Below are 23385 nucleotides of genomic sequence, written 5' to 3'. Positions count from 1 at the left end.
TAGCTGTTTAATTTGCCCTGTGGTCTGTAACCAAGTCTGATGTCGTTGTCACTTCCGATTAGTACATCAGCCTGCTCTGTGGCCTTGGCTGTGAGCACACCTCCCATGGGTCCTGGTCTGAGTGACTCAAATCAGGCTGCCATTTGCGTACAAGTGAGATCTTGTTTAGCATAAACACAACTGACACGGGTAGAGCCATCCCCTAAATTGCTCAGGAATGGACTGGGTTGGGTTGCATTGGTGACTGTGCTGCCCAGGTCCAGGGGGAGACTGTCATTTGGAGCATCTGAAGGTCAGGTCTCATTAGCACTGGTAGCTGATGTGTCTTCCTCCAGCCACAGCTCACTGCAAAGCTGCTGGGAGCCCCGATCTCATCAACATCTCTGCTCAGCAGTGGTCATAAATGAACTGATTATTCATAGCAATAGAGCATAAAAATGCACTTGTTGAACCTGCTGAGTTCACGATAGCTTACACCTGTGCTTAAGAACCCATCAGGATCTGCCTCATGATGGGTGTAGCTTTAGTTGTCATTTTTTTTTTCCAACCAGCATAGGTTCTGGGGGAAATGCAGTCATTACTTTTTAATCACCGTGGCTCAGCCGTGCTTTGTAAGCCCGGCTGTGAACAGCTGGGCAGCAGAGCTCTGCCTGGAGCAAGCAAAACTCAGCCTGCACCTCTCTTTTTCTCTGGCAGGATAAACCATTATCAGCAAAGGCTGCAGTCCCTCTACTTCAAGAAGAAGTTTGCAGAGAGAGTTGCAGAAGTCAAACCCAAGGTGGAAGGCAAGTGGCTGCATCCGCTGACTGCTTCTGGTGGAGATGGCAGGGATGGAGGGAGCTGGTGGCCACTTTCTGGCCATGAGAGCACTGCAGGGTAGGGGACCGATGCGGTACAGGTGCTGTGGCTTGCAGGTGACATCCTGCACCTCTCTCCTTGCAGCCATCCGTGCTGGCTCCAAGGCGGTGCTGCAGAGCAGCAGCCTGCAGCAGCTGCTGGAGGTGGTCCTGGCCTTCGGGAACTACATGAACAAAGGACAGAGGGGAAACGCCTTCGGGTTTAAGATCTCCAGCCTGAACAAGATCGCGGACACAAAGTCCAGCATTGACAAGTGAGCATCCCCTGCCCTCTTCCTCAGTAGTTTCTATGGGCTCTAGCATTGCTGGGGGAATTGAGAGGTCGTTGGCACTGCTCCAAGCAGACGGGTGGGTGAGAGCAGTCCTGGCACATTCCATGGCACAAGCATCCTGGAGCACAGAAGGTTTAGAGGGAACTGGGCTGCAGTCAGCACAGATGGGGGCTTTCCTTTCTGGGCTGCTCAGTGGCAGTCCAGGCTGGTGTGGAAGATCATCCTCCAAGTGCTCTTTCCCCCTTCTGAGAAGCTGGAGTATGGGTCCTGGGCTGATCTCTGTGGGGAACCCCTGTGCAGCCACCCCAAGCTGATGCAGCCCTCGTGGTGTTCACTCCCCCTCTCTGAGCTTTGTGTATGGGGTGAGAGGAGCTGGGTCAGATCCCAAACCTGCCCAGCCGTTACCAACCAGTGGAGATGATGGAGGACGGGGTGGTGACTTTCAGGCACCTCCAGTGGGTTTCCCTCCCTCTTGTTTGCAGAGACCAAGCTGCTCTGCACCATGACCCAGCCCACATCCCCTGCTCTGTGATCCAGACAGCAGGCAGCATCATTGCAGGAATCCCAAAAGTTGTGTGGGTTGGGATTTCACCAGCACCACGCTAACCCTGCTGTTCCTTTCCCCTAGGAACATTACTCTTCTGCACTATCTCATCACTATTGTCGAAAAGAAATATCCCAAAGTTCTCCGCCTGCACGAGGAGCTGCGAGACATCCCGCAGGCGGCCAAAGTCAAGTAAGCAGGGATTAGGGTGGTGACACAGGTCTACAGGGTTGCATCTCCTCTTGCTTCAGCCTGCCTTTCTGCATCGCACCCCCACGGCCCTGCACCCATGGAGACGGAAGCACAAAGTCGGTGCTGCAGCCGGCGTCACCTTGTGGCTTTAAATCCCAGCCCCTGCAGCTAAAGGGCGGTGAGCCTCTGGCTGCGAGGGAGGAGAGCTGCTTACGGCAGCCGTTTCCTGCTGTTATCTCACCGCAGAAGCATTTAATTAATTTCTAATGGTGCGTTGAGTAATCTGGTAGGAAGCGGTTGCGGTGTGGCTGCAGATAAAAGGCAGCTCTTTATCTGGGCGCAGCGGGGAGGCTTTGCTGTGTGGTGCACTGGTGTGAGGCGCTTGGTGCCCTCTGGGTCCTGCCCAGCGCTCCTTCTGCCACCAGCATGGAGCTTTTGATGTCCACAATGCGCATGGGGACCCTGCACGCTGCATGGAGTGGGCTACTGCAATCCGGAGAGGCCCCCATCCAGCAAAGCCCTTAAGCATGTGCTTAGTGTTAAGTGCACGAGGAATCTGCTGTTGCTCTGCAAAGCCCTCAAGCATGCGCTTAAGTCCCTCTGAAATCAATGGGGCTCTATTTTGGTTTTAAAGTTCAGCAGGAGCTTACGTGCTGTGCTGCTGTGGGGGTCTGAGCCTGTGACGGGGAGTCAGGGACGTTTCTGTGAGCAGCACTTGCATGGCTGAGAGGATTCGCCTGTATAATCCACAGACATGGACGGGGCCTTAAACTGCCCCTTTTTAGACGTGAGACAACAAATACACGTGGAGCTCTCAGGTCTCTTTAAGTTTCAGTGCTCTTAAAGGTGGATTCCCCATAAAAGAACGTGCAAAGCATTTTGGGTGGCGAGCATCCTCGCGTTTAAAGCACAAAATAATTTTCAGTTGCAGGGGTTGGACCGAACACCTGGGCAAGGAGTAGGTGGCTGCTGTGATGCACGCATCGCTCCCTGCCTGCTGCAGGCTTCTTTCTCATGCTCTGCAGCTGTTGTACAGATACACGTGTGGGAAAGAAAGCGTCTTCAGAGAGGCTTTTTTTCCCTGAACTTTATCAGTTTTGTGCTAAACTGGACACCACATGTAATGTTTGGGTTCGGTCCAATCTAGAGCAATACCAAAAAGTTTCTAAATCTCTGGAAAACCCTAAATTCCCCCCAGCCCTGCAGCTGTTAAGGAAAATTGCTGCCTCTGTCAGTCCCACCACTACTAATGAACTGCTGGAGCACAGGGCTCCCATAACTTCATTTTCCCAGACTCAGACCTGCCAGGAACGCTTGCCCCATGACATAGGGAAGGCACCCCTGGAAAGGCATCAAGCCTGTGGTCATGGAGTCTTTGTGAGAAAGCTCCCGATCAGCTGTATGGGAGAAACCCAGAAGTGCTCGATCTCAGCACACTGGGGGGACTCGAGCCTTGTGTAAACAGCCTCAGCGCCAGCCATGATCATTTATTTTTATTTCTCTATAGTCGGGTTGCCTCCCTTTAGGAAAGCTTTGCTGTTAAGGAGTGCTGCTCCAGTCTATAGGGCGGGAAGGATGCTTTGTGTGGTATTCACCTAGCCTTACCATCACCAAGGACAGGGATGAGGAGTGCCCCTTCCTCCATCCCACCACTGCTTGCTCTGGGATTTTTAGCACATTCCCTTTGATTACAAGCACAGAGAAGTGCTCTGCTTTCAAGCAGGCAGCTGCAGCCACTTTCAGATAGGCAGCTGCCCTAGCTTAGAAGATGTCAGGACGATTTGCTGTTCGACACGCACCAGCCTGCAAACAGGAGGCAATGTGTGCAGCACTGGGGTCAGTTCAGTGGAAAAGCACGGTTGTGCTGGTGGGAGAGCTGGAGAACGTGCTGGAGAAGTTGAAAACTGACATCCTGCCATTTCCAACAGCATGACTGAGCTGGAGAAAGAAATAAACACACTGAGGAGCGGCCTGAGAGCGGTGGAGACTGTAAGTAATATTTAATTCAAATGTAGTGCAGCCTGGCTCCCGGCACCAGGGCATCCCTCTGCAGGGATGGAGGTGAGGGACCTCCCAGCAAAGCTGCTCTACTGTATTTCCTGGAGATCATCTGCTCTTCCCTTCCTGTCCTGTACATGTGCCTGTCCTCCTAGGGCTGTTGGGGCACTGAAGCTACCGTACGTTGGTTGGGCTCATGCATGGTTTGTATCTGACTCACCAGGGGAAGCTGAGTAAGTGTAGTGCCCGTGGAGCAGGACCCGTAATGTGCTACAGTGTCTCCTTAGCTGTAAAACCTCAGAGGACAGGAGCTCAGGTTGGGCAGCTCATCTGGAGCGATGAAGAAGCAGTGAAGGTGTCCTTAAGGACTCTCTGTCTTGCTAATTGCTGCTTCCAGCGCCTTTCCCACAGGATTTGGCCTCAGAAGCATAATGTGGCCATGATATCATAAAATGGGGTAATCCAAGGTCACATGCATTGCAGGAGGGAGCAGTGGTGCAGTGCAACACTGACATGGGCACACACCCAACAGCACTGACAGAGGCCAGTGGTGTTTGTGTCCCTCATCAGCCAGGGCCTGACTAAGTTTATGTGTTTGTTCTTGTTTTTCCCAAAGGAGCTGGACTTCCAGAAGTCTCAAGTTCAGCAAACAGGAGACAAGTTTGTGTCTGTTGTCAGCCAGTTCATCACACTAGCCAGCTTCAGCTTCTCAGATGTTGAAGATCTTCTGGCAGAAGCAAAAGAACTGGTAAGGTCACCAATGCCCTTGAGATCTGATCTGGGCAGTGTTTCTTCCCCTCCTCCAGCCAGCAGAGGAGGAACAGCCCTGGCCTTCCCAGAGCATGTGCTGTGTGTGCTGACATCTCAAATATCCCCCAAGAGATCACACATATGTGAAGTAGGGTGAGTGTCCTGCTGAGACCCTGACATGAGGAAGGCTCTGGGCTGCTCCTTGTGGTTTATTCAGAGTGGGTGGGTGGGTGGCACATCCCTGTCTGTCCCCAGGGCTTTATTCCTGCTCCACAACCCAATGCACCACAGGATCACGGGTCGGGCCAACAAACATGAGACATGGTGAGATACCCGTCTGTCTTTTGGAAGGGCAAGGTAAGGGCTAGCCACAGGAGAGTTGTGTCCATCAGAGGAGGGAGAGATTGAAACCAACTACTGACCTGCTTAGGGATGCTGCTTAAAAGTCTCAGCTTCCCCAGAGCAGTGCCTTAATGAGTGCTCTGCAGCCACCAAGAGCCACATGACTTCTTGTGTTGTCATCCTCTCTTCGCAACAGGCTGGCTTAAATCTGAGCAAATCAGTAGCTGTTGGCTGACATCTGTGATTCCCAAGCACCCTTTGCTTCCCTTTGCAAAGGTACATACAGCTGGTTTCCATATCCTGCCAGAACTATCTTTCAGTATCTCCTCCCTTGACTTGACCTTCATCTTAACCGAACTGGCAGGGAGATTGTCCAGATCAGAATCCAACACACAAAGGTCCCGTCCTTATCCCATTGCATGAGCTGCCTCTCCAGAGGCTGAAGTTACCAAGTGCCACCATCTCAATGTCAAACTGACACTGTCCTCCAGTCCATCCACCTGTGCTGAGGCATTACGAGTGACCATTGTCCTCCTGAAGCTGTGCCTAAACCTTTGAAACTGTCGGTAGTAATCAGGCAGATTGTGCCTGCAGTGAGTGCAGACTGTGGAGATGGTGATGTGCCCACAGCTGGATCTGGAGGAGCTCTTGTCGTAGTTCCCAAAGCCCACTAAAGCCTACTTTGAAGCAAATCCTTCCCATGGTTATTGGATAGGATAGACTGGCAAAAGTGCACCAGCTCTTCAATTTTTAAGCACATGTTCAAATCACGTTACCTTCTTCTCTTAGGAAAGCAGAAACATAATTATCTTATAAACTTCATATCCTGTGGGGATAGCATTTTCAGCCTTTTCACCCACCAGAATCTCCTGAAAGGTGGCAGAAACATCAGTAGCTTAATGAAAGTCAACAAGAATAACCTCAATGGTTTTGACTGATAGAGTGGCACCTTTCAGATCCTCCCTTCCATCCTGAAATGCTAAGTCTCGTAAATAAACAAAGAAATGAAAGTGCTCTAAATGCCTTTTGAAGAGGCTGAGACACCCCAGAAAATAAGACTTAATTGTATTGGCAGGCTTTAAAAACGTTCCCCTCACTCCACAGAACAAAATCAAAGCAACTAATAAATCTTGTGGCTCCTTGGGGACCAGGATGCATCAGCAGAGAGTGGGTGTCCTGTCCTGACCTTTGCTACAGCCTTATTGGACTCACTCACACTAATGGTGTGCAACTAGCACAAAAGACCGGAAAACTTCCCAGTGCTGTGCTTGAGCCTGGGCAGAAACATCTTTTAGAAGTCTCACTAACACATTTGGTTTCAATAGCAGAGCATGTGGCAATGATAAATAATGCCCCAAAAATACTTCAAAGAAAACTTAAAAGTGTGAGTTTCCCTTCCCCTGCCGTGTTTACTATTAGTTTTATGTCTTCAGTCTTCAGTCCCACAATATTTTGCTTCCTTGTTTTTACTACTGCTTGGTTAATGAAGTCGAGCTGGGGGCTGAGCAGAGCCAGAGGTGCAAAGGGTTGGTGGGGTGTTTTGGGAGAGGGGGCTACAGGACCTCTCCTGGAAGGCATACAGGGCAGCTGATGCACAGAAAATCAGATGGCAGATTATTTATGTGATGTTTAAGCCAAGGCTTGACTAATGAAAGCCCTGCTGCTAACTCTCTTCTCTGCCGCAGCTGCTCCATCAGGCCTAAGGTTTTCCATGTGGGTCTCGCCAGCACAGTGTCCCCACAGCCTGACAGCCTCCTGTCTGCTCTCTTTCCAAAGAGCTACAAAGATGGGCTACACAGATGATGAGGGGCCTGGAGGATCTCCCTTATGAGCAAAGGCTGAGAGACCTGGAGCTGTTTAGCCTGGAGGAGACTGAGATCATATCAATGCTTATAACTAGCCAGTGGATGGGTGTCAAGTGGATAGGGTCAGACTGTTTTTGGTGGTGCCCAGAGACAGGGCAAGGGGCTATGGGCACAAACTGGAACTCAGAAAGTTCTATATGAACATGACAAACAAATTCTTCACTTTGAGGGGGTGACAGAGTGCTAGAAGGGGCTGCCCAGAGAGGTTGTGGGTTGTGGAGTCTCCTTCTCTGAAGATCTTCAAGACGCATGTGGATGTTTTCCTCTGGAACCTGCTGTAGGGAACCTGCATTAGCAGGGGTTGGACTGGATGATCTCCAGAGGTCTCTTCCAACCCCTACAATTCTGTATTTCTCTCCCAGTTTTCCAAGGCCGTGAAACACTTTGGAGAAGACACAGACAAAATGCAGCCCGACGAGTTCTTTGGCATCTTCGATCAGTTCCTTCAGGCCGTGACGGAGGCCAAGCAGGAGAACGAGAACATGAGGAGGAGGAAGGAGGAGGAGGAGCGCCGGGCGCGCATGGAGGCCCAGGTGAGCAGGCACCCACAGGTCCAGCAGTGTCTGGCTGGGGACACCTGGTGGCATGGGAAGCATTTGTAGGCCAGACAGGGTGCTTCTGCAGTTAGATCCCCTTGCCTTTCACTGTCGATGGCTTATTTAACAAATTACTTAGGGGTTGGTGAGATCTTATCTCTAAGACACTAGGCTGCATTGGAAAAGAGTTGGGCTCTGCTTTCCCAGCTCTTCTGGTGTTCCCTGGCTGCATCAGCAGTTGCCCTCAGGCTTCCTAGGCCTAAAGGGTGCTCACCCCATGCCCATCCTCGGGGTGACTTTCTGTGGGCAGCCAACATGTCCCGGGGCTGTGGTTCTATCAATAACCCTGACCAGCTCTCGCTTGCTCAGTGAGGGGTAGGAAGCTGCTGTTGTTCACGATTTGGGGTTATGGGTGCCTACATGACAGTGAGATGTTCCCTCCGCCAGCTGAAGGAGCAGCGGGAGCGGGAGCGCAAGGCAAGGAAGGCGAAGGAGAGCGGTGAGGAAGGCGGTGAGTTCGACGACCTTGTCTCAGCCCTGCGCTCGGGTGAGGTCTTCGACAAGGACCTCTCCAAGCTGAAGCGCAACCGCAAGCGCATCACCAACCAGCTGGCCGACAGCAGCCGCGAGCGGCCCGTCACCAAGCTTAACTTCTGAGCAGTGACACAGAAGGACAACGGCGAAAACCGCGAGTTTTGAAACCCGGTTCGTGGTGTTTTTTTCGAAGTGGCTAGGATTTATTTTGTTTCATTATACTGCCTTGTGATTCCAAGCGGAGCAGTGGCGCACTCTTTCTTCCCGCGGGCGAGCGTGTGTGTATGTGCCATGAGTGTGGCCGGGTCGGATGGAGCTGTGCGTCCCTGTGGGTGCTCGTCCCCTCCCCTCCATCCCCTTGACAAGTGGCTCTCCCGATGCACAAGCACAATGTCATATCCATGGAGAAAGAGAGGACTTGGGCGCACAGACATGACCCACAGAGGTGACGGAGAGCTGCTCAGCATCGCTCTCCCGACCCCGGGTGCCGCGCGGGGCCATGTGCTGGAACACAAAAGAAGAAAGAGGAGAAAACCAAGTGGACTGAACTTGATGCGTTCTTTTCGTTGTCATGGTTTTTCCCCAAACTTGCACTTGTGTGCTGGTCTCCAGGCTCAGTGCCACGAGCACTCCCGGCGATGCTCTTCTTCCCGTTGCTTTTGGGAAACGCTTTTTTTTTCCTCTTGCCTTGCCAAAGGAAGAGTTTACCCAAGTGTGTGCTTCTTGCTCACGAGGCACCCAGATGTATTTATACTTTTATAACGCTTCCTGGCCCAAGGCGACGGGAAGGGTTGGTTCCTGGAGGCGACGAAGGGCATAAACTTTCGTGTTGTAATTTTTATTCTCGCTTTCTGTTCAATGGGACAAACTGTATCCTCCGTAGATGTCGGTCCGGACAGAAGGTCACTCGGTGGGGCCAAACCTGTGGGCTCGTGCCTGCGCCCGCCTTCTTGTCCAGTTTGGGTTTGTTGTTTTTTCTTTTAATGGGCAACGCAGAAGCAACGGCGCCAAGAAGTGCTGTCCGTTAGCGATGCCCTGGTTTGCTGTTCTACTACGTCCTGGCAAATTTGTAAGCAGAACTACCTGTAAAATGTCGGTCCAGAAAAAAAAAAAAAAAAAAAAAAAAAGGAAAAAAAAAAAAAGAATAAAAAGAATTCAAAGCTCTCAGGGAGTAATAATTTAAAGGTTTAGAAAAATTAAAAATTGGAGAATAAGAAGTAAACGCATTAACATTTCTATTCTTAAATTATGCTGAGTATATAGAGGACTGTTACTTTTTGCTCTTATTTATTTGTGGTATGTTTTTTTTAAGGAAACGAGGCGAAACCTTTTGATACCACCGCTACTTTTGCGATCTTTTGTTTGTTTGTTTGTTCTTTTTCCTGTGGAGAGATGAGTTTGTCCCCGTTGCACTAGATACGAACACTATTTGAACTAAGGTTGGTTTTTTTCTTTTCGGTCAGATAATTGGTATTGCTGGTGGGGTGTGGGATGTCAGTTAACGATATGTACTGTATAGCAAAAGTGCTGTTTAAACTGATTTGTATAAAGATATGGTTCTAAGCACCTGAAGGCCGCAGGGTCTGGGTGCTGTGTGAAAGCTGTGAAATATCACTCTGAACGGAGTTGTCAAGAGCTGTGGTTTTACCATTTTGTTCTTTTCTTCATTGCAACTTTGGACGCACTGTAGATTTAAAAAAAAAAAAAAGACAAAAAAAAGAAAAAAAAAAGACTTTCCGAGTAGCATAAAGCAGGTGAGCGCCAAATGAGAGCCCAGCACCTCGTATCCAAGCAGCTGTGCAACCTGCGGGTTCTGTTCACAGGTGGAGTCGAGCACTTTGCTTCCAGAAGGAGAGGGAAATAAAGACAAAAAGGTAATGATAATACTGTTCCTTAACTAAAGTGCCTCTGTTTATATTTTTTATTTATGGCTGGAGAAAAAAAAAAAAAAAATGCAAACAACGGGGCTGATACAATTGAGGGAACGGACTTCGGGGGGGTGGGATTTAAAAAAAAACACACAACAAAAACAAAGATTAAAAAAAAAAAGGTTGAAAATAGAAACCTATGGCCTCTGACGGTTTAAGGAATGGTTGCTCACGTCGGGTCCGCACGGCGGTTGGATGGGAAGGGGCGGCCGCCACATCAGGACCTTTCCTGGCTGATTCCCTCCTGCCCTCCCAGACCTGGTTTTTGTTGTTCGGTTTTATGGCAGCCTCGTGGCTGGGCTGAGTTTGCCATTCCTTTGTTGTTCTTTCCATCCCCCCCCCCCCCCCCAAAAAAAAACGACAAGAAGATCTCTATATAAATAACTGCAAAGGCTGTGTGCAGGTAATTCCACGTGCCATTGTCGGAAACTACTTCTAGATCGGTGCTGGTGTAAGTAGCCACTCTTTTCTCTTGGGTGTGTATTTTAAAGACGGTTTGGTTTGGTTTGGTTTTTTTTAACAATGCCAAAAAAAAAAAAAAAAAGGAAAAAAAAAAATCCATAATAATTTGTAAACTGAAGTATATGTCTTGGACTTTATTAGCTTCGTAGTGACCAAGGTAGTGTGGTAGGTGCAAGAATGTTATTAGTCGTAGCTAGCGGGAAATGCTGTGTAATGTCATGAGACTGTACATTTTCTAAGATGGCAATATGCAATAAAGAAAAGCGATTCCGGTGAGTGTGCAGCGCGGAGCCACGAGTCATTGTGCAAAGCAGCACGCGCAGCAGCTGCCAGGTGTCTCTGGGGGTGGGAGGAAAATGGGATATTTGGGATGTGGGGGCAAAATGGGCACCTCTCCGCCCCGTGCTGAGAAGTACAGCGTCCTCTGGGCGTGGGGCAGTCAAAAATGGTACACTTGAATTTCCCCCAATGAAGTGGAAGAGGAACTTGAATTCTGTCCGTCGTCATTGAATCAGACAACCACAAGAGGTGGCAGTGGGGCTTTCCTGCAGCGTGCTGCTCTGCCTGAGCATCGGGTTGGTGCACAGGGCATGCACACGTGGGCATAGCAACACACACATGCAGGACACCAGTGAGTTCAGAACACTGTTGTGGGTGATCAGCTGCTACAAGCGCACCTCCGCCACCTGGGAAATGGTGAGCGCGCACTCCGGGATGGAGTTCCTACGGTGAATCTTTCCCATTTAATAGCAGGGGGAGATGATTGCTGGTTGAGGTACGTTTTCTGGAAAGCATCCCCCATTCAGATGCTGTATTCAAAGCTCAGCGTGACCCCAGGGCGGCGCGGCACCCCATGTTCTGTGCAGCTCTGCGGGCTGAGCGCGGCTGTGCTGTGCAGCACGGAGAAACACGACCTGCTTACCCCAGTGCTTGTCCCCCAATGCTGCATCGCCGAGTCAGGTAAGCAAATTCCAGCTGGGTGTTCGGGAGGGAACGGCTGGTGAAGGGTTTAAGAGAAAGCCACCAACTGCTTTTGTGCACATCCATCATGCTGAGGGGTTTTAACCTGTAGGACTCAGCTGAGGGTCTTGCATAGCACAGGCAGCTCCCCATGTGCAGGAGCAGTGCTGGGACGTGGTTAGTGGGCATGGGTAATGGGTTGATGGTGAGACTTGATGTTTAGCGGTCTTTTCCAACCTTTATGATTCTATGACTCACCCTGCTGCCTCCACCAAGGCTTGCTCCAGCCCCTACAAGAAGCAGGGAAATGCCCACAGTGCTGGACATTCCCCCTCCTGTCTGCACTCAGCAAGCTCAGCCTCATTTCCCCAGATGACCTCCCCAGAATCACACTTTGTCACAGCACTGTCTGGGTGCTCCTGGCTGCAGCTCCCTGCTTTCCCATGGTTTATAAAGGTGAGGACAACAGGATCGTAAAATGAAGTATCCCCAGTATTTGGAAGTCACTCCCCAGTGTTTTGTGGGTTTCTGTCAATGCCTGGAGGAGTCCATTGATCGCACGAGCAGAAGCTTTTCCCCTGCTTGTTAGCACAGGGGCTGTGCTAGCTGCTCAGATCTCTGCTGGCATCTGCTGGAGCCACACACCACCACCACTGTGGAAGAAATGGGGATGTCGGATCTTGCTCCCGTTCTGCTGATTGCTGTCAACTACTGCAGCCCATCAGGCTGCCACTTAGAAACAAATTGTTTGTAATTTGTAAACTGCACACAAAGCAGTCGCTTTGAACCGAGCCTTCATCTGGGGATTAGGGAGGGATGAAGGTAATGACTTAAATGAATCTGAGGATTGCCTCAATGGCAAAACTGCCATACTCCAGCTGGAACAGCACCTTCTGAAACACTCCTCACTTTTAAAGACTTAATGCTTCCCATCTAAGAAATAAATCAGAAGCTATATCAGCAGATCGAATAGCATTGCCAAATAGCATGGCTCTCTTAAACAGCACGAGCGTGCAGGGACTGTGCGTGGCTAAATCCCCAACGCCTCGCGTCAGCCCAGCAGAGGGGGAGCTGAGCGTGGCTGAGAGCTTCCACTGCACCGCTGCTGAGAGGCAGTGACCCACAGCACAGCTGGGAGCCAGCGGCACACTCTGGCAGGCAGCCTGCAGGCTTGGCGTGTGCCCTGTGTGTTTCTCTTGCTCTCCACTGTTTGTGGTTTAAGGCACTTCGCCCTTTAGTTGTGTTTTTTAAAGCACGCTTTGAAAAAGGGAGCTGTTAGAGACGCGTGTACTTGAATGGCTGGCACAGAGCAGGCCCTGCTCTAGCAGAGCTGCAGCAGGTTCGCTGCAGAAAGGGTCTGGTCAAGAATCTTCCCTTGCTGCGTGCCAAGTTAGTGTTTAACAGAAGAGGGCTGTCTGGGAAGCTCAAAGAGCACAGCCAGCTGCCCCCATCCCGCTCTGCACGTTCTTAATGCACAGCCACTGGCTAGCACTTGTTAAAAACAAGAGGAGATCGGTTCTGGAAGAGGCTGGTAAGGTGGCTGGGACCACCTTTTTCAGGGCAGTAAGATCGATGCAGCCTTAACACTGAATGACACCTAAGGACGATGACTATGGAGTCTGGACATTTCCTGATGGCTTTTACGAGTCCCCTCCAACTCTAACAGTTCTATGATTGAATCCAAGGGTCACATTTTTTCCTGGTGGACTTCAGGAACATCACAGAATTACAGTCATTCTTACGGCATGAAAAACGGCTGCATTAAAATTTCACAGTCAGGTCACGCTTCATAGAGTGATAGATTGATAGAATTGCTAAGGTTGGGAAAGACCACCACGATCATCTTGTCCAACCATCGACTTCACAACGCCCAGCTTCACAGCATTTAGGTCTCCGTCTACAACCATTAGGTGGCAATTTTTGTTACAGAGGTTCCTTTCTCAAGGCTGTGCTGAGAATGATGCCAGGCTGAGACACTGTCATCTCCTGCATAAAAGATAATTTATTTCTTGTCTCACTGGCAAAACAATGATGGCATGTTCACTTGAGTCACAATCAGGTGAAAAAAGCCGTAAAACAGTAGCACTGTATTTCTGAAGACCATACATGAAAAATACTGCCTGCCTCTCACATTTAATTCCAGCAAAGATAAAAAGACCATCTTAGTTTCCGAGTTAGAACACTGATTAAGGCGGTAGGACTCTGAGCCTGTGGGCAAAAATATTATACAGATGAACTCATATGAATTTGCGCTTTGCAATAGCACTTCCATTTCCTGGCGCTGTTTTCATTTTATTCAGTGGCAAACAAACAGAGCAAGCTTTTGAATATCACATTCCAGTAGCAGCCTCTTGCCGTCGATACAATACCTGTTCTCTGCATATGTACATCTTCACATGCTTAAGCACAGGAAGAACACACAGCACTGCTGTGCCTCTCCTTTCAGACACTCACCATTCTTGCATGTCCCCTCTCAGCATTGTTAAACCATTGGAGATGTGAGACACGTCTGGTGAGCTCAAAGAGTACACCTTGTGCCCATGTGATATGACACACTACACCCACACCTCCTCCTCTGTCTGAAGAGCTCTCAATTTCCCACACTTGCAGTATTTTACGCCGACTGTACCTGTAAATAGAAGGCTGCTGAAATTCTGACACGTTTCATCTTCCCTTCCCTCCCTCCCAGCATCACACATCTTCCTTCTCCGCAGGCGTCTGTCACAACAATCACTGCTTTGTTTCACTTAGGAATTTAAATAATCATCATCTTCGTAGATCACTTTTTAGCCTATCCCATTCCCTACAGCCTTCCATACTGCCACATACAATGGGTTAAAGCAATTTTCCTGCTGTGATGCGGTTTTCACAGTGTGGTGTTCTCTGAGCATCCTCCAGCCGCCGGTGCTCAGCTCTCAATGGCTGCTTTGGCACTTAGCAAACAGCTCACACGGTCGGCTGGCTCAGGCTGTTTGTGTGTTTGCTCTGCAGCCCCAGTTTAGCACTTTCTGCAGGACTGGAGCAATCGCTCTTGCGGTCAAACTCTTGAGGCTCCGTGGCCATCACCACTGCATCAAGCCTCATGAAAGGGGCACATCCTTTCCCTGGGATCTCTCACTGCTTGCAGACCAGGTCACCAAACCAGAGCTTGCACGATGGAGAAGAAATCACACTATGGCTCACACAGGCCCATCTCCCCGATTTCCAAGAGATCCAAGCACCGTGGCTCTCGCTGGTTCCTCAGGGAGACGGTCCCAGGGCCCAATGCCACTACCCAGCCCCCAGCCCCATCACAGGCTGGTATTGATGGTGTCTACTTTGCCCTGCAAGGCAGCCTCGGAAGCGGTGTCGGGCTGCCCATCCCGACAGAATAGCACAGCCGGGTTCTTGCAGGCCCACATGGCCACCTCTCCGCCGCTTGCTGGGCTGGAGGAGGACGGGGCGCTCCCCGGGGGCCCGCTGTGCCGGTTGACGTAGCGCTCCCGCACGCGGTCAGCCCGGCTGCGGGGCTCTGGCCGGTGGCCCGGGGCCGAGAGGTAGACGGCCACGTTGTTCCTAGTCCTGTAGCCGCCCTCACGGCTACGCCGCAGCAGCACTGAGATGTTGGGGTTGCGGGCGGCGTAGATGAGGGGGTTGATGGCCCCGTTGGCCCAGGCCATTCCGCTGGCCACCGCATCCATGGTGGGCGAGAAGGGCAGGCGGCCGGCGGCAGCGGCCAGCCCCAGGACGCAGTAAGGCCCCCAGCAGCAGATGATGGAGACGATCATGATGAGGACGGTGGTGGCCGTGCGCATCTCCCCGTAGGCCCGCAGCAGGTTCCCGTAGGTGGCGAGGGGCCGCACGCGGCTCTCGGCCAACCGCACCGCCCGGCAGATGTTGTAATGGCAGAAGCACATGAGTGCGAAGGGCAGGAGGTAGCAGAGCACGATGAGCGCCGCGCCGTAGGGCGGGCCCAGCCGCGACGAGCCCCACGGCAGCACGTAGACGCAGCGGTACTCTCCGTGCCGGGCCTCCCGCCGCCCCTCGCCCGCCAGCCCGTACCAGGGCCCGGCCAGGGCCAGGGCCGCCAGCCAGACGGCGGCCAGCAGCTGTGCGGCACGGCGACGGCCCATCTTGTGTCGGGGCTGGCGGACGATGGCGCAGTAGCGGTCGAAGGAGAGCAGGGCCATGGTGAGGGTGGCGGCGATGCCCAGCCCGGCGTGCAGCGCGGCGCTGGCCAGGCACAGGCGATGGCCGAAGAGCCAGGCGCCGGGCGGGCGGCCCAGCAGGCTGAGGAAGGCAAGGGGCAGGCAGAGCAGCGCGCCCAGCAACTCCGACAGCGACAGCGACAACACGAAGGCGTTGGTGACCGTGCGGAGCTGCCGGTGCCGGGCGATCACCAGCACCACCGCGCCGTTGCCCAGAGCCGAGAGAGCGAAGATGAGCAGCAGAGCCAGCGCCTGCGAGGCCAGAGCCGCCGCCGACCACCCCGGCCCCGCCGCCTCCGCCGCCTCCCCCGTGCCCGCGCCCGCCGCTTTCCGCTTCCGTCGCCCGCGCTTGGAAGCCACGCTCGTGAAGCCGCTCTCCTCCGCCGGAAGAGCCCGCCGCTACTTCCGCCCCGCCCTCCCTCCCGCTTCCGGCGGCGGCCGCGGCGCTTCCGGCGCGGCATGTCGGCGGCGGNGCCCCGCGCTGCCGCCGCTGACGTCGCCCCGCCGCCGTTACCCGGGGAACCGCCCCGCCGCCCGCACGGCCCCACGGGGCGGGAACAGCCGCAGCGCGGTGCCCCCTCAGCTCGCGGAGCCTCAGCGCTGGCTGCGTCCCTTGTCCCCGCACGTCGCCTTTCCGCTCACAGAGGTTCTGTCGCGACCTCTCCTCCCCCATAGCCCCTTTCTCTTCACGGATCCCATCCCCTCACCGACACTTACCACTCTTTCCTTGCGTCCCCTCTCTCCTCCACCAGAACAGCCTCTTTCCCGCATCCCCTCACATCCCCACCACCTCATGCCCCCGTCTCCTCACTGACCCTTATGGTAAGAAACCTTTTCCTTACATCCAGTCTAAATCTCCTCTTTCCAGTTGCAAACCATTTCCCCTTGTCCTGTCAGAAAAGACCCCGCTAAATTTGACCCCGACTGAAGAATTTTCTCCCACCCTTTTTGCCCAAGCTCCAAACTTGACAGGCTCCCTCCAGGAACCACCCAGTGATAATCATTCTCAAAACACTTCCACGAGGCAAATTGCCACAAGTGCCCTCAATAAATGAATGCCATTTTGTCCAGAGGCACAAGGGAAAATGACAGCCCCTGAGCTCTGCACTGCTGCTCGGGCAGAATCACGAGTAAACGAGTTTGCAATCAAAGGTCAGAGCGGCTCCAGCCTTCCAGTTTGGTTACTCCTGCTGAAAGTTAACCCAAAGTTAGCCCGTGGTCCGAGAGAAGCGAGAGAGGAGGGTTTGGGAAGCAGTGTGATGAGGACATACAGCAACACCTGTGCCCAGCCCTGGGACACGGGATGGGGACCGAAGCAGGGCAGGATGAAGGGATGCAGGGATGTGAGGCAGGGCAGCGAGGTGCTGGGTGCCAGCAGTCCTGCCCCCGTCACACGCTCGTTAGAATCCTGGAAATGAGCTGTGGGAGAGAAAACAAGAGAAGGAAGGCCGTGTTTTCAGCTGGCATTTAATAGCAATCTGGCTTTGAGATGAGTAATTTGAAAAGGTAAATAAGGCACATAAATTTGAAGACAGCACTCCAAAACGAGCTCCCAGCAACCACCGCTGAGGAGCACCAGTCATCCTAAAGCACAGCAGTTGCTGTTACGGCAGCAGCCAAGGCCGGTCCTGCTGCTCTGCACACTGCGCCGAGCCGCGGGGAGAAGCAGAGCAGAAATGCGTGGGCAGGAGGAGCGTGTCGGTGATGCTGCCATGGCCCAGGGGCTCAGGTCACTTGAAGAAGAACCCGTACTTCAGCGGGTCCTCCTCTTCCAACGTGAAGGTGGCCGTGCCGGTGTAAAAGGCTTCTCCCGAGACTTCCACCACGACAGCATTGTAGTCCCCGAACTTGGCTTCCTGCAGAGGGGTTAGGGTCAGGACAGAGCTGACGGGAGGTTCTCCACCCCCCCGCCGCAATAAGCGATGCATGAGGCTTGTGGGAAAGCAAGAACACTTTCCCAGCACTCCTCAACAGAGTGAAGCTCCAGTGTGGTCCACTTGCCTTCACCGCCTTCCCCGTGAACAAGGACCCCGTGGTGCTGCTCCGAAAGGTTCTGCTCTGGTTCAGCTGGATGAGTCCCTTATGGTACTGCAGGGCAATGCGAGCTGTCACGCCGGAGCCTGTCGGGCTTCGGTCCACCTACGATCAGAAGAGAACGTGAGCCAGCTCTAGTATTCTGGTTTTAAATAGAAAAGAATACTGCTCTCCTGAATTCCCTCTGCTTGGGGGAAGCCCAGGGGTTTGGACAGCATCAGGATACATCACAAATGGAAAGATAAAGTAGAATCATTTAGGAATCATTTAGGTTGGAAAAGACCTGTAAGATCAAGTCCAACCATAAAATAAGCAGGTCTGGGGTACGAAGGGAAAAAGGTGGTCTGGCTCCTGTGTGGAGCCAGGGCTTGGATTCAATGATCCTTATGGGTCCCCTCCAAATCAGGACGTTCTGTCCTTCCAGGATTCCAGAACAGCCCATTCTGTACCTGCTCATCTGCGAACACACAGATGTTGGTGGTGGGCTCCTCGCTGAAGGCGTCTTTTCCATCTGTCAGAATGGTGCCATAGATGAAAGCCAGGTCTTCGCTCTCGGGGTGATGCAGCTTGAACTGCGAGAGCACAGAGAGGGTTAGAAATTGCTGCAGCACTTGGGCCATCAGCAGCAACTGCAGCACATACAGCCTGGGGATCTGAGTGCTGCGGGCGATGAAGGGCCTCGGTGCCCATTACCCCGAAGGGAAGGTACGGGGGCCACACCTGCTCCTTCACCGCCTCCGTCACCGCGCTGGCTGCGCTAACGAGGTCTCTGGTCCTTGAGGAGCACACGTCGAGGCCCAGCTGCTCGGCGCTGAGAAAGGCATAGAAAGTCCCACCGTAGCTGATGTCAACCACCACCTTGCCATGACCTGGGACGTCGATGGCCACGTCTGTGCGGGGAAAGAGAGGGCGGTGAGGAGGGGACTCAGTACTGAGCTGACAGAACCCATGAGCTCCACAAGCACTCCCATACCCAAGCGCAGCACACAAGGCCTCACGCCACCTCTGGGGGATATGGGAATTGGGGAGAGATTTGCCCAGCACCCCGGCATATCCCCCCAGCCCCCACGGAACGCGGTACCACCAGCTTGGGCCCCACCGGTGGCAGCGACAAAGGCGGGCACGCTGTGGAAGCGGACGGGGTTACCGCTGCGGTATCCGTCCCAGGGCACAAAGGCGGTGACGGGGCCGCAGGGGCAGCGCAGGCGCACGGCGGTCTCGGGGCACTGCGGGGCTGCCACCAGCCCGAAGTCGAGGGCGAAGCGGCCGAGGGCCAGCACGGCATGGCCGCACATGGCGCTGTAGCCGGAGCCGTGCAGGAAAAGCACTGCCAGGTCGGCACCGTCGGCGGCCGCCCCGCCACGCACCACCACGGCCCCGTACATGCCGTCGTGGCCCCGCGGCTCGTGCATCAGTGCCCGCCGCACGTGGTCCTGCGTGGCCGCCATGTGCCGCCGCAGCGCCAGCAGCGACAGCCCGGTTGCCGCCGCCTCTTCCATCGCCTCCAACCGCGGGATGACACGCAGCGGTTCGCCGCCCGTGTGCATCTCCACGGTGTGCAGCGTTGGCTCTGTGAGCGAGCGGGGCGGCAGCCGCCGGCCCTCGCCGTCACCGCAACCGCCCGCCGCTGCCGCCGCCATCTCCCGCGTCGCGGAGGGGAGGGGACGGCCCGGGACACGCCCCCTGTCGGCCACGCCCACCACGAGAAACGCCACGCCCATGGAAGATAAGCTCCGCCCCCTGCGCGAGGCCCAGCCCACCAGGCCGAGCACACCGCCCAATGGGGTGAGGCTTCTCCTCGCGCCGGAGGAGGAAGTGACGTAGACGGAAGTGGCTCGCTGCGGCTGGGGGCTGTGTTGCCTGGATACCGGGATGATCCGCTCCGGTAGGCCGCGGGGGCCGGGGCTGGGTACGGCGGAGGGATTAGGCCGGAGTGCCGCGGTAACGGGGCTGCTCTCTTCCCGCAGCTGTTGACATCCAGCCCGCCTGCCTGGGGCTGTACTGCGGCAGGGTCGTACTCGCTGTCAACGGCTCCGCGGAGGTCTACGGGGACTGCGGGGTAAGTCCTGCGGGCCGGGTGGCCCTGCTCTGGCCCTGATCTGGCCCTGCTCGCGTCGGCAGCGCGGCACTCATCCTGTGTGCATCCAGAAATGCGGTATGGGGACAGCATAGCGAGTGCAAGCTGAGAGATTGCTGAGGTTGCTGTGTTTTATCTTTAAAAATCTGATAAACTTTCCATCCTGTTAATACTTAAAGCTTTATGTCTTTTTCCTTATATACAGTCTAAATCTCCCGTCTTTTGATTTAGAGCCATTTCCCTTTGTTCTGTCACAACAGGCCCTGCTGAAGAATCTGTCCCCTTCTTTCTTACAGCCTCCATTTAGATACTGAAAGGCCTCTATTGGGTCTCCCTGGAGCCTTCTCTTCTCCAGGCTGAACAGCCCAAAGTGGTTTGTGAATGGTTCCCTAGTGGAACACAGCTGCTCTGTGAATCCATCACATACTTTCTGTAGGTGTGCCCCAGAGGTCAACGAACTGATGACAACAAAATCTGCCGGGAGTGCGTGGGATCCCCAGACCGCTATGACTGGCTGTACCTCGGCTTCATGGCCATGCTACCCCTCGTTTTGCACTGGTTCTTTATTGAGTGGTATTCAGGCAAAAAGAGGTCAGTGTACTCCTTCTTCAATAATGTTATATTGATAATGATTAAAAAGAAAATCTTGTAACCGTGAACAGTCCTGCAGAGCACCTGTTGGTTGAGCCAATACAGTAGCACAGGGCAGTTGGATGGGGTTTTTATTTCCGAGAGAGACCTGGGTCCTTCCTGCCCATCTCTCCTCTCAGATGCGTTGTTTTCACTCCTGCTTTCTTTGAAATGGCAGCAACGTGAGCGCTGTTAGTCCTCACCTGATGGGATGTTGGTGCTTGTGCTGTATTTACTTGTGAGCATCTCAGGGCTGAGCACAGAGAAGCTGTGCTGTTCCAGCAGGAAACAGGTCAGCTCTGTGAAGCACTGGACACAATGAGGAAAGCAGTGCGTTATGCTGACCACTGATGTTTGCTTTTTATGCTTCCAGTTGGAAGCGACTGCCTGTACCTTCCTGGAAGGTACTATGTTATGCTGTCCATACTAAAGCAAACGTTCATTTTAGAAGCTGGAGAGATTTCCAGTTACTTTACATACTAAATCATCCAAGATATGGTAAATGAATATTCACATTCAGCTTAAAATACTTAATGTTTTTATTTATTTATTCAAACAGCTTTGTCCTATCCTTGGTCACTGTAAATGGTAACTGCAGAAGGTTCTGTCCTCTTCGGAGTTATGCTTTTCAGTCAGCATTTAGATTTACTATAGTGGTAGCACAGCAGTAGTAAATCTCTTTCTCTTCTGCAAGTTCCAGTGCACTGTTGCAGCACATCACTGCCTTGTTTGAGTGCAGCATTGCAGCAATTGTTACTCTGCTAGTGAGTGACCCCGCTGGCTCTCTGCATATCCGTTCCTGCAAGGTGAAGAAGCTTTCAGACTGGTATACGATGCTCTACAACCCAAGTCCTGATTACATCACTACAGTGCACTGCACTCATGAAGCAGTCTATCCCCTGTGAGTGTAAATGCTTCCGTACTCAGAGCTGTCACTTCCTTTTTGTAGATGTTTGTTTTTGTCTGTGCCTCTTCTCAAAGCTGTAGAACATGTTCCTATACACCTAGCTTGGACCCATGAGTATCAAATCCCCTCAAGTCTTTTCATGTGTTGAGCTGTTGTTTGCGTCAAACATGTAAGATCTAATGACTTTTTCTGAATCGGTAAGGATAAAGTCTCTGTTCCTGTGTTTTCCTCTTGCTGCATCTTCAGCATGCAGCAGGGAACCTTGACAGATAAGTATTCCAGAGAGCATTTTGTGATCAGCTTCCTTCTTGCCACCAAAGAAGGTGGCATATTCTAGGATATTGCTTAATGAAGCATGTAAGACTGCCTTTTTTATTCCCATTTGCTGAATCCTGACCGTTTCCCACAGGAAAAGTCAATCCATTGTTCTGTGTTTCTGTATCCCCCTCCTGACAGCTGTACACCTGAACTGACTGTAGCTAACACCAAACCTCCTGGTTCTGAGTTGAATCTGCAGGACAAACTGCTCATTTTAAGGAATTTCTCTGTTATTTGCAGGTACACGATTGTGTTTATATATTACGCCTTCTGCCTTGTGCTAATGATGCTCCTTCGACCTTTTCTGGTTAAGAAAATTGCCTGTGGCTTAGGAAAGTCTGATCGATTTAAAAGCATTTATGCGGCACTTTACTTCTTCCCAGTCCTCACCGTGCTCCAGGCAGTTGGAGGAGGCCTGCTCTGTGAGTTCTCTCCTATTAACACTAAGAAACCTACCTATAAGCATGCTAACAAATGAGGCATGGCAGAGAGGGGAGGAACACGACACTGTTTGCTTCACAAATGAGGATATTGCTTAAGGTTTTTGTGAACAAGTTACTTGTTAGTAGCCCAACACTGCTTTGCTTTCTGCCTGTGCTGCTAGAGGCTGTCCCTTTATCAAAACAGGCGTAGAGTGGGGTACAAGAGGAAGGTAATTCAGGGTGATTTCAGAAGTGGATTTAAGTATAAGCAAGTTTGTGGAGCTCAGCTGCTCCTTGGTTTAGCTTCAAGCGTACTTCTCACAAGGGGAGGACAGTGTAACAAAATCCCCACTTAGCCTGACAGCTTTTCTCTTTACCTTCCTTTTCCAATTAGTGATTTGTGTGTACAGTAACTTCACCTAGAAATATTAGTGTCTGCTGCATTTGACAAAAGTTGATTTTGAAAACCTTAGATGGAAGCACTGAATAGTTGTGCATGGCTGGTCCCTATTGCTGTAGGTGTTGCATGTGATGGTAATAGGTGAGCTTAGTGTACTCCGCACCCTTGGTTATTTGGAAGAATCTCTGCTGAAATGTATAATGTTGCATTTTTTTTTTCCTACTAACTAACTGGTTGATGTTCACCTGTAGATTATGCCTTTCCATACATCATACTGGTATTGTCTCTGGTTACGCTGGCTGTGTACTTGTCTGCTTCTGAAGTGGAGGTAGGTAAACGTGTTTTCTGTATTGAAACTCATCATAAAATAGATGAAGGATTAGAGACTACTCTCTCTTGGATTTTCTCAGTAGCATGTTATAAGCTTCTTCCTTTGACTCCTCTTAGCTGGAAGAGGCTACTGTGAGACTTCCCTCTTGTGGTGTACTGAGAAACTGCTATGTGCCAGAAGGGCTTAAATCCAGAAGGCTTCATGCAGCATCTCTGTGTAGGACCTGTGATGTGTCTTAAATGTTAGGTACATCATGCTAACAGAATATTCTGTGTGTTTTGCCAGTCTGTCAAGGATCTTCTTGTCAGGAAGAAAAGGCTTGTTGTCCTCTTCAGCCACTGGCTGCTTCATGCCTATGGAATCATCTCCATTCCCAAACTGGACAAGCTTGAGCAGGACCTCCCACTGCTTGCCTTGGTACCTGCACCTGCCATCTTCTACTTGATGACAGCAAAGTACACCGAGCCATCACGCATACTCTCAGAAGGTGGAAATGGACATTAAAAGGATTTTGTGCCAACAGTGCTGTCCTAATGATCTGGATTAAAGAGGTTGAGTGCTTATTATGCATTTGAAAGCTTCTGTTTTAAAAGAAGTTATCTGTGCACAAGGCTTACAGGTGAAACGTTTCTGAATGAGAGTGCGTAGTATTAAAAACCTTCACTTCTATGAAGAATACAGTATCTAGTAGAGATGAAAGGGAATGTCTGTATTATTTATCACTGTGGATCTGCATAAAAGCTTCAGACACATTCTAGTACAGTATTTTGCTTGTATTTGTTTATTTTCTAATATAATATTTTAGGTGGTGTTTGAATAAAACAAGACAGCCTCATTTT

General features: G+C 52.0%; 4 protein-coding genes across 6 annotated transcripts in view; 2 read left to right on the top strand and 2 right to left on the bottom strand.

Annotated features, from left to right (window-relative positions):
* Nucleotides 1-10556, top strand: part of DAAM1 (dishevelled associated activator of morphogenesis 1) — an 83927-nt gene extending 73371 nt beyond the window's left edge. The window contains exons 20-26 of the mRNA XM_021401964.1: nucleotides 697-785; nucleotides 943-1111; nucleotides 1758-1865; nucleotides 3794-3854; nucleotides 4480-4611; nucleotides 7183-7353; nucleotides 7804-10556. Coding sequence (XP_021257639.1) covers nucleotides 697-785; nucleotides 943-1111; nucleotides 1758-1865; nucleotides 3794-3854; nucleotides 4480-4611; nucleotides 7183-7353; nucleotides 7804-8013 — 940 coding nt within the window. The 3' untranslated portion in view covers nucleotides 8014-10556. The remainder of the gene's footprint in view (nucleotides 1-696; nucleotides 786-942; nucleotides 1112-1757; nucleotides 1866-3793; nucleotides 3855-4479; nucleotides 4612-7182; nucleotides 7354-7803) is intronic.
* Nucleotides 13225-16100, bottom strand: GPR135 (G protein-coupled receptor 135). The gene is made up of 2 exons (XM_021403379.1): nucleotides 15831-16100; nucleotides 13225-15775 (listed from the first exon to the last, which is right to left on the bottom strand). Exons 1-2 carry the CDS (start codon nucleotides 16098-16100, stop codon nucleotides 14531-14533), a joined length of 1515 nt encoding a protein of 504 aa, XP_021259054.1. The 3' UTR covers nucleotides 13225-14530.
* Nucleotides 16732-19158, bottom strand: L3HYPDH (trans-L-3-hydroxyproline dehydratase). 2 transcript variants are annotated; one of them, XM_021402790.1, is made up of 5 exons: nucleotides 18543-19158; nucleotides 18182-18351; nucleotides 17911-18033; nucleotides 17429-17566; nucleotides 16732-17283 (listed from the first exon to the last, which is right to left on the bottom strand). In XM_021402790.1, exons 1-5 carry the CDS (start codon nucleotides 19099-19101, stop codon nucleotides 17158-17160), a joined length of 1116 nt encoding a protein of 371 aa, XP_021258465.1. In that variant the 5' UTR covers nucleotides 19102-19158; the 3' UTR covers nucleotides 16732-17157. The 2 variants fall into 2 exon arrangements, with proteins under 2 accessions (XP_021258465.1, XP_021258466.1); XM_021402791.1 differs by having other exon boundaries at nucleotides 16879-17283; nucleotides 18561-19156.
* On the top strand, nucleotides 19221-23311 carry JKAMP (JNK1/MAPK8-associated membrane protein). Of its 2 annotated transcripts, none has more exons than XM_021402793.1 (7): nucleotides 19221-19346; nucleotides 19429-19520; nucleotides 19975-20129; nucleotides 20869-21069; nucleotides 21634-21815; nucleotides 22467-22543; nucleotides 22832-23311. In XM_021402793.1, exons 1-7 carry the CDS (start codon nucleotides 19334-19336, stop codon nucleotides 23048-23050), a joined length of 939 nt encoding a protein of 312 aa, XP_021258468.1. In that variant the 5' UTR covers nucleotides 19221-19333; the 3' UTR covers nucleotides 23051-23311. The 2 variants fall into 2 exon arrangements, with proteins under 2 accessions (XP_021258468.1, XP_021258467.1); XM_021402792.1 differs by having other exon boundaries at nucleotides 19222-19346; nucleotides 20863-21069.

This window comes from Numida meleagris, chromosome 6 (assembly GCF_002078875.1).
Source record: "Numida meleagris isolate 19003 breed g44 Domestic line chromosome 6, NumMel1.0, whole genome shotgun sequence".
In the NCBI taxonomy this organism is placed as follows: domain Eukaryota; kingdom Metazoa; phylum Chordata; class Aves; order Galliformes; family Numididae; genus Numida; species Numida meleagris.
Note: the sequence above shows the minus strand (reverse complement) of the source record. Positions and strands in the feature narration are given on the sequence as shown.

What these genes read in the sequence shown, in the direction of transcription:
- JKAMP (XM_021402792.1), top strand. An exon ending in CATGAAGCAGTCTATCCCCT is followed by an intron (nt 21,070 to 21,633) that starts GTGAGTGTAAAT and finishes TGTTATTTGCAG; the next exon opens with GTACACGATTGTGTTTATAT. An exon ending in TGTCTGCTTCTGAAGTGGAG is followed by an intron (nt 22,544 to 22,831) that starts GTAGGTAAACGT and finishes GTGTTTTGCCAG; the next exon opens with TCTGTCAAGGATCTTCTTGT.
- L3HYPDH (XM_021402790.1), bottom strand. Translation starts at nt 19,101, where the DNA reads ATGGCGGCGGCAGCGGCGGGCGGTTGCGGTGACGGCGAGGGCCGGCGG. An exon ending in CGGTGGGGCCCAAGCTGGTG is followed by an intron (nt 18,352 to 18,542) that starts GTACCGCGTTCC and finishes TTCCCCGCACAG; the next exon opens with ACGTGGCCATCGACGTCCCA. An exon ending in CGGAGGCGGTGAAGGAGCAG is followed by an intron (nt 18,034 to 18,181) that starts GTGTGGCCCCCG and finishes GTGCTCTCGCAG; the next exon opens with TTCAAGCTGCATCACCCCGA.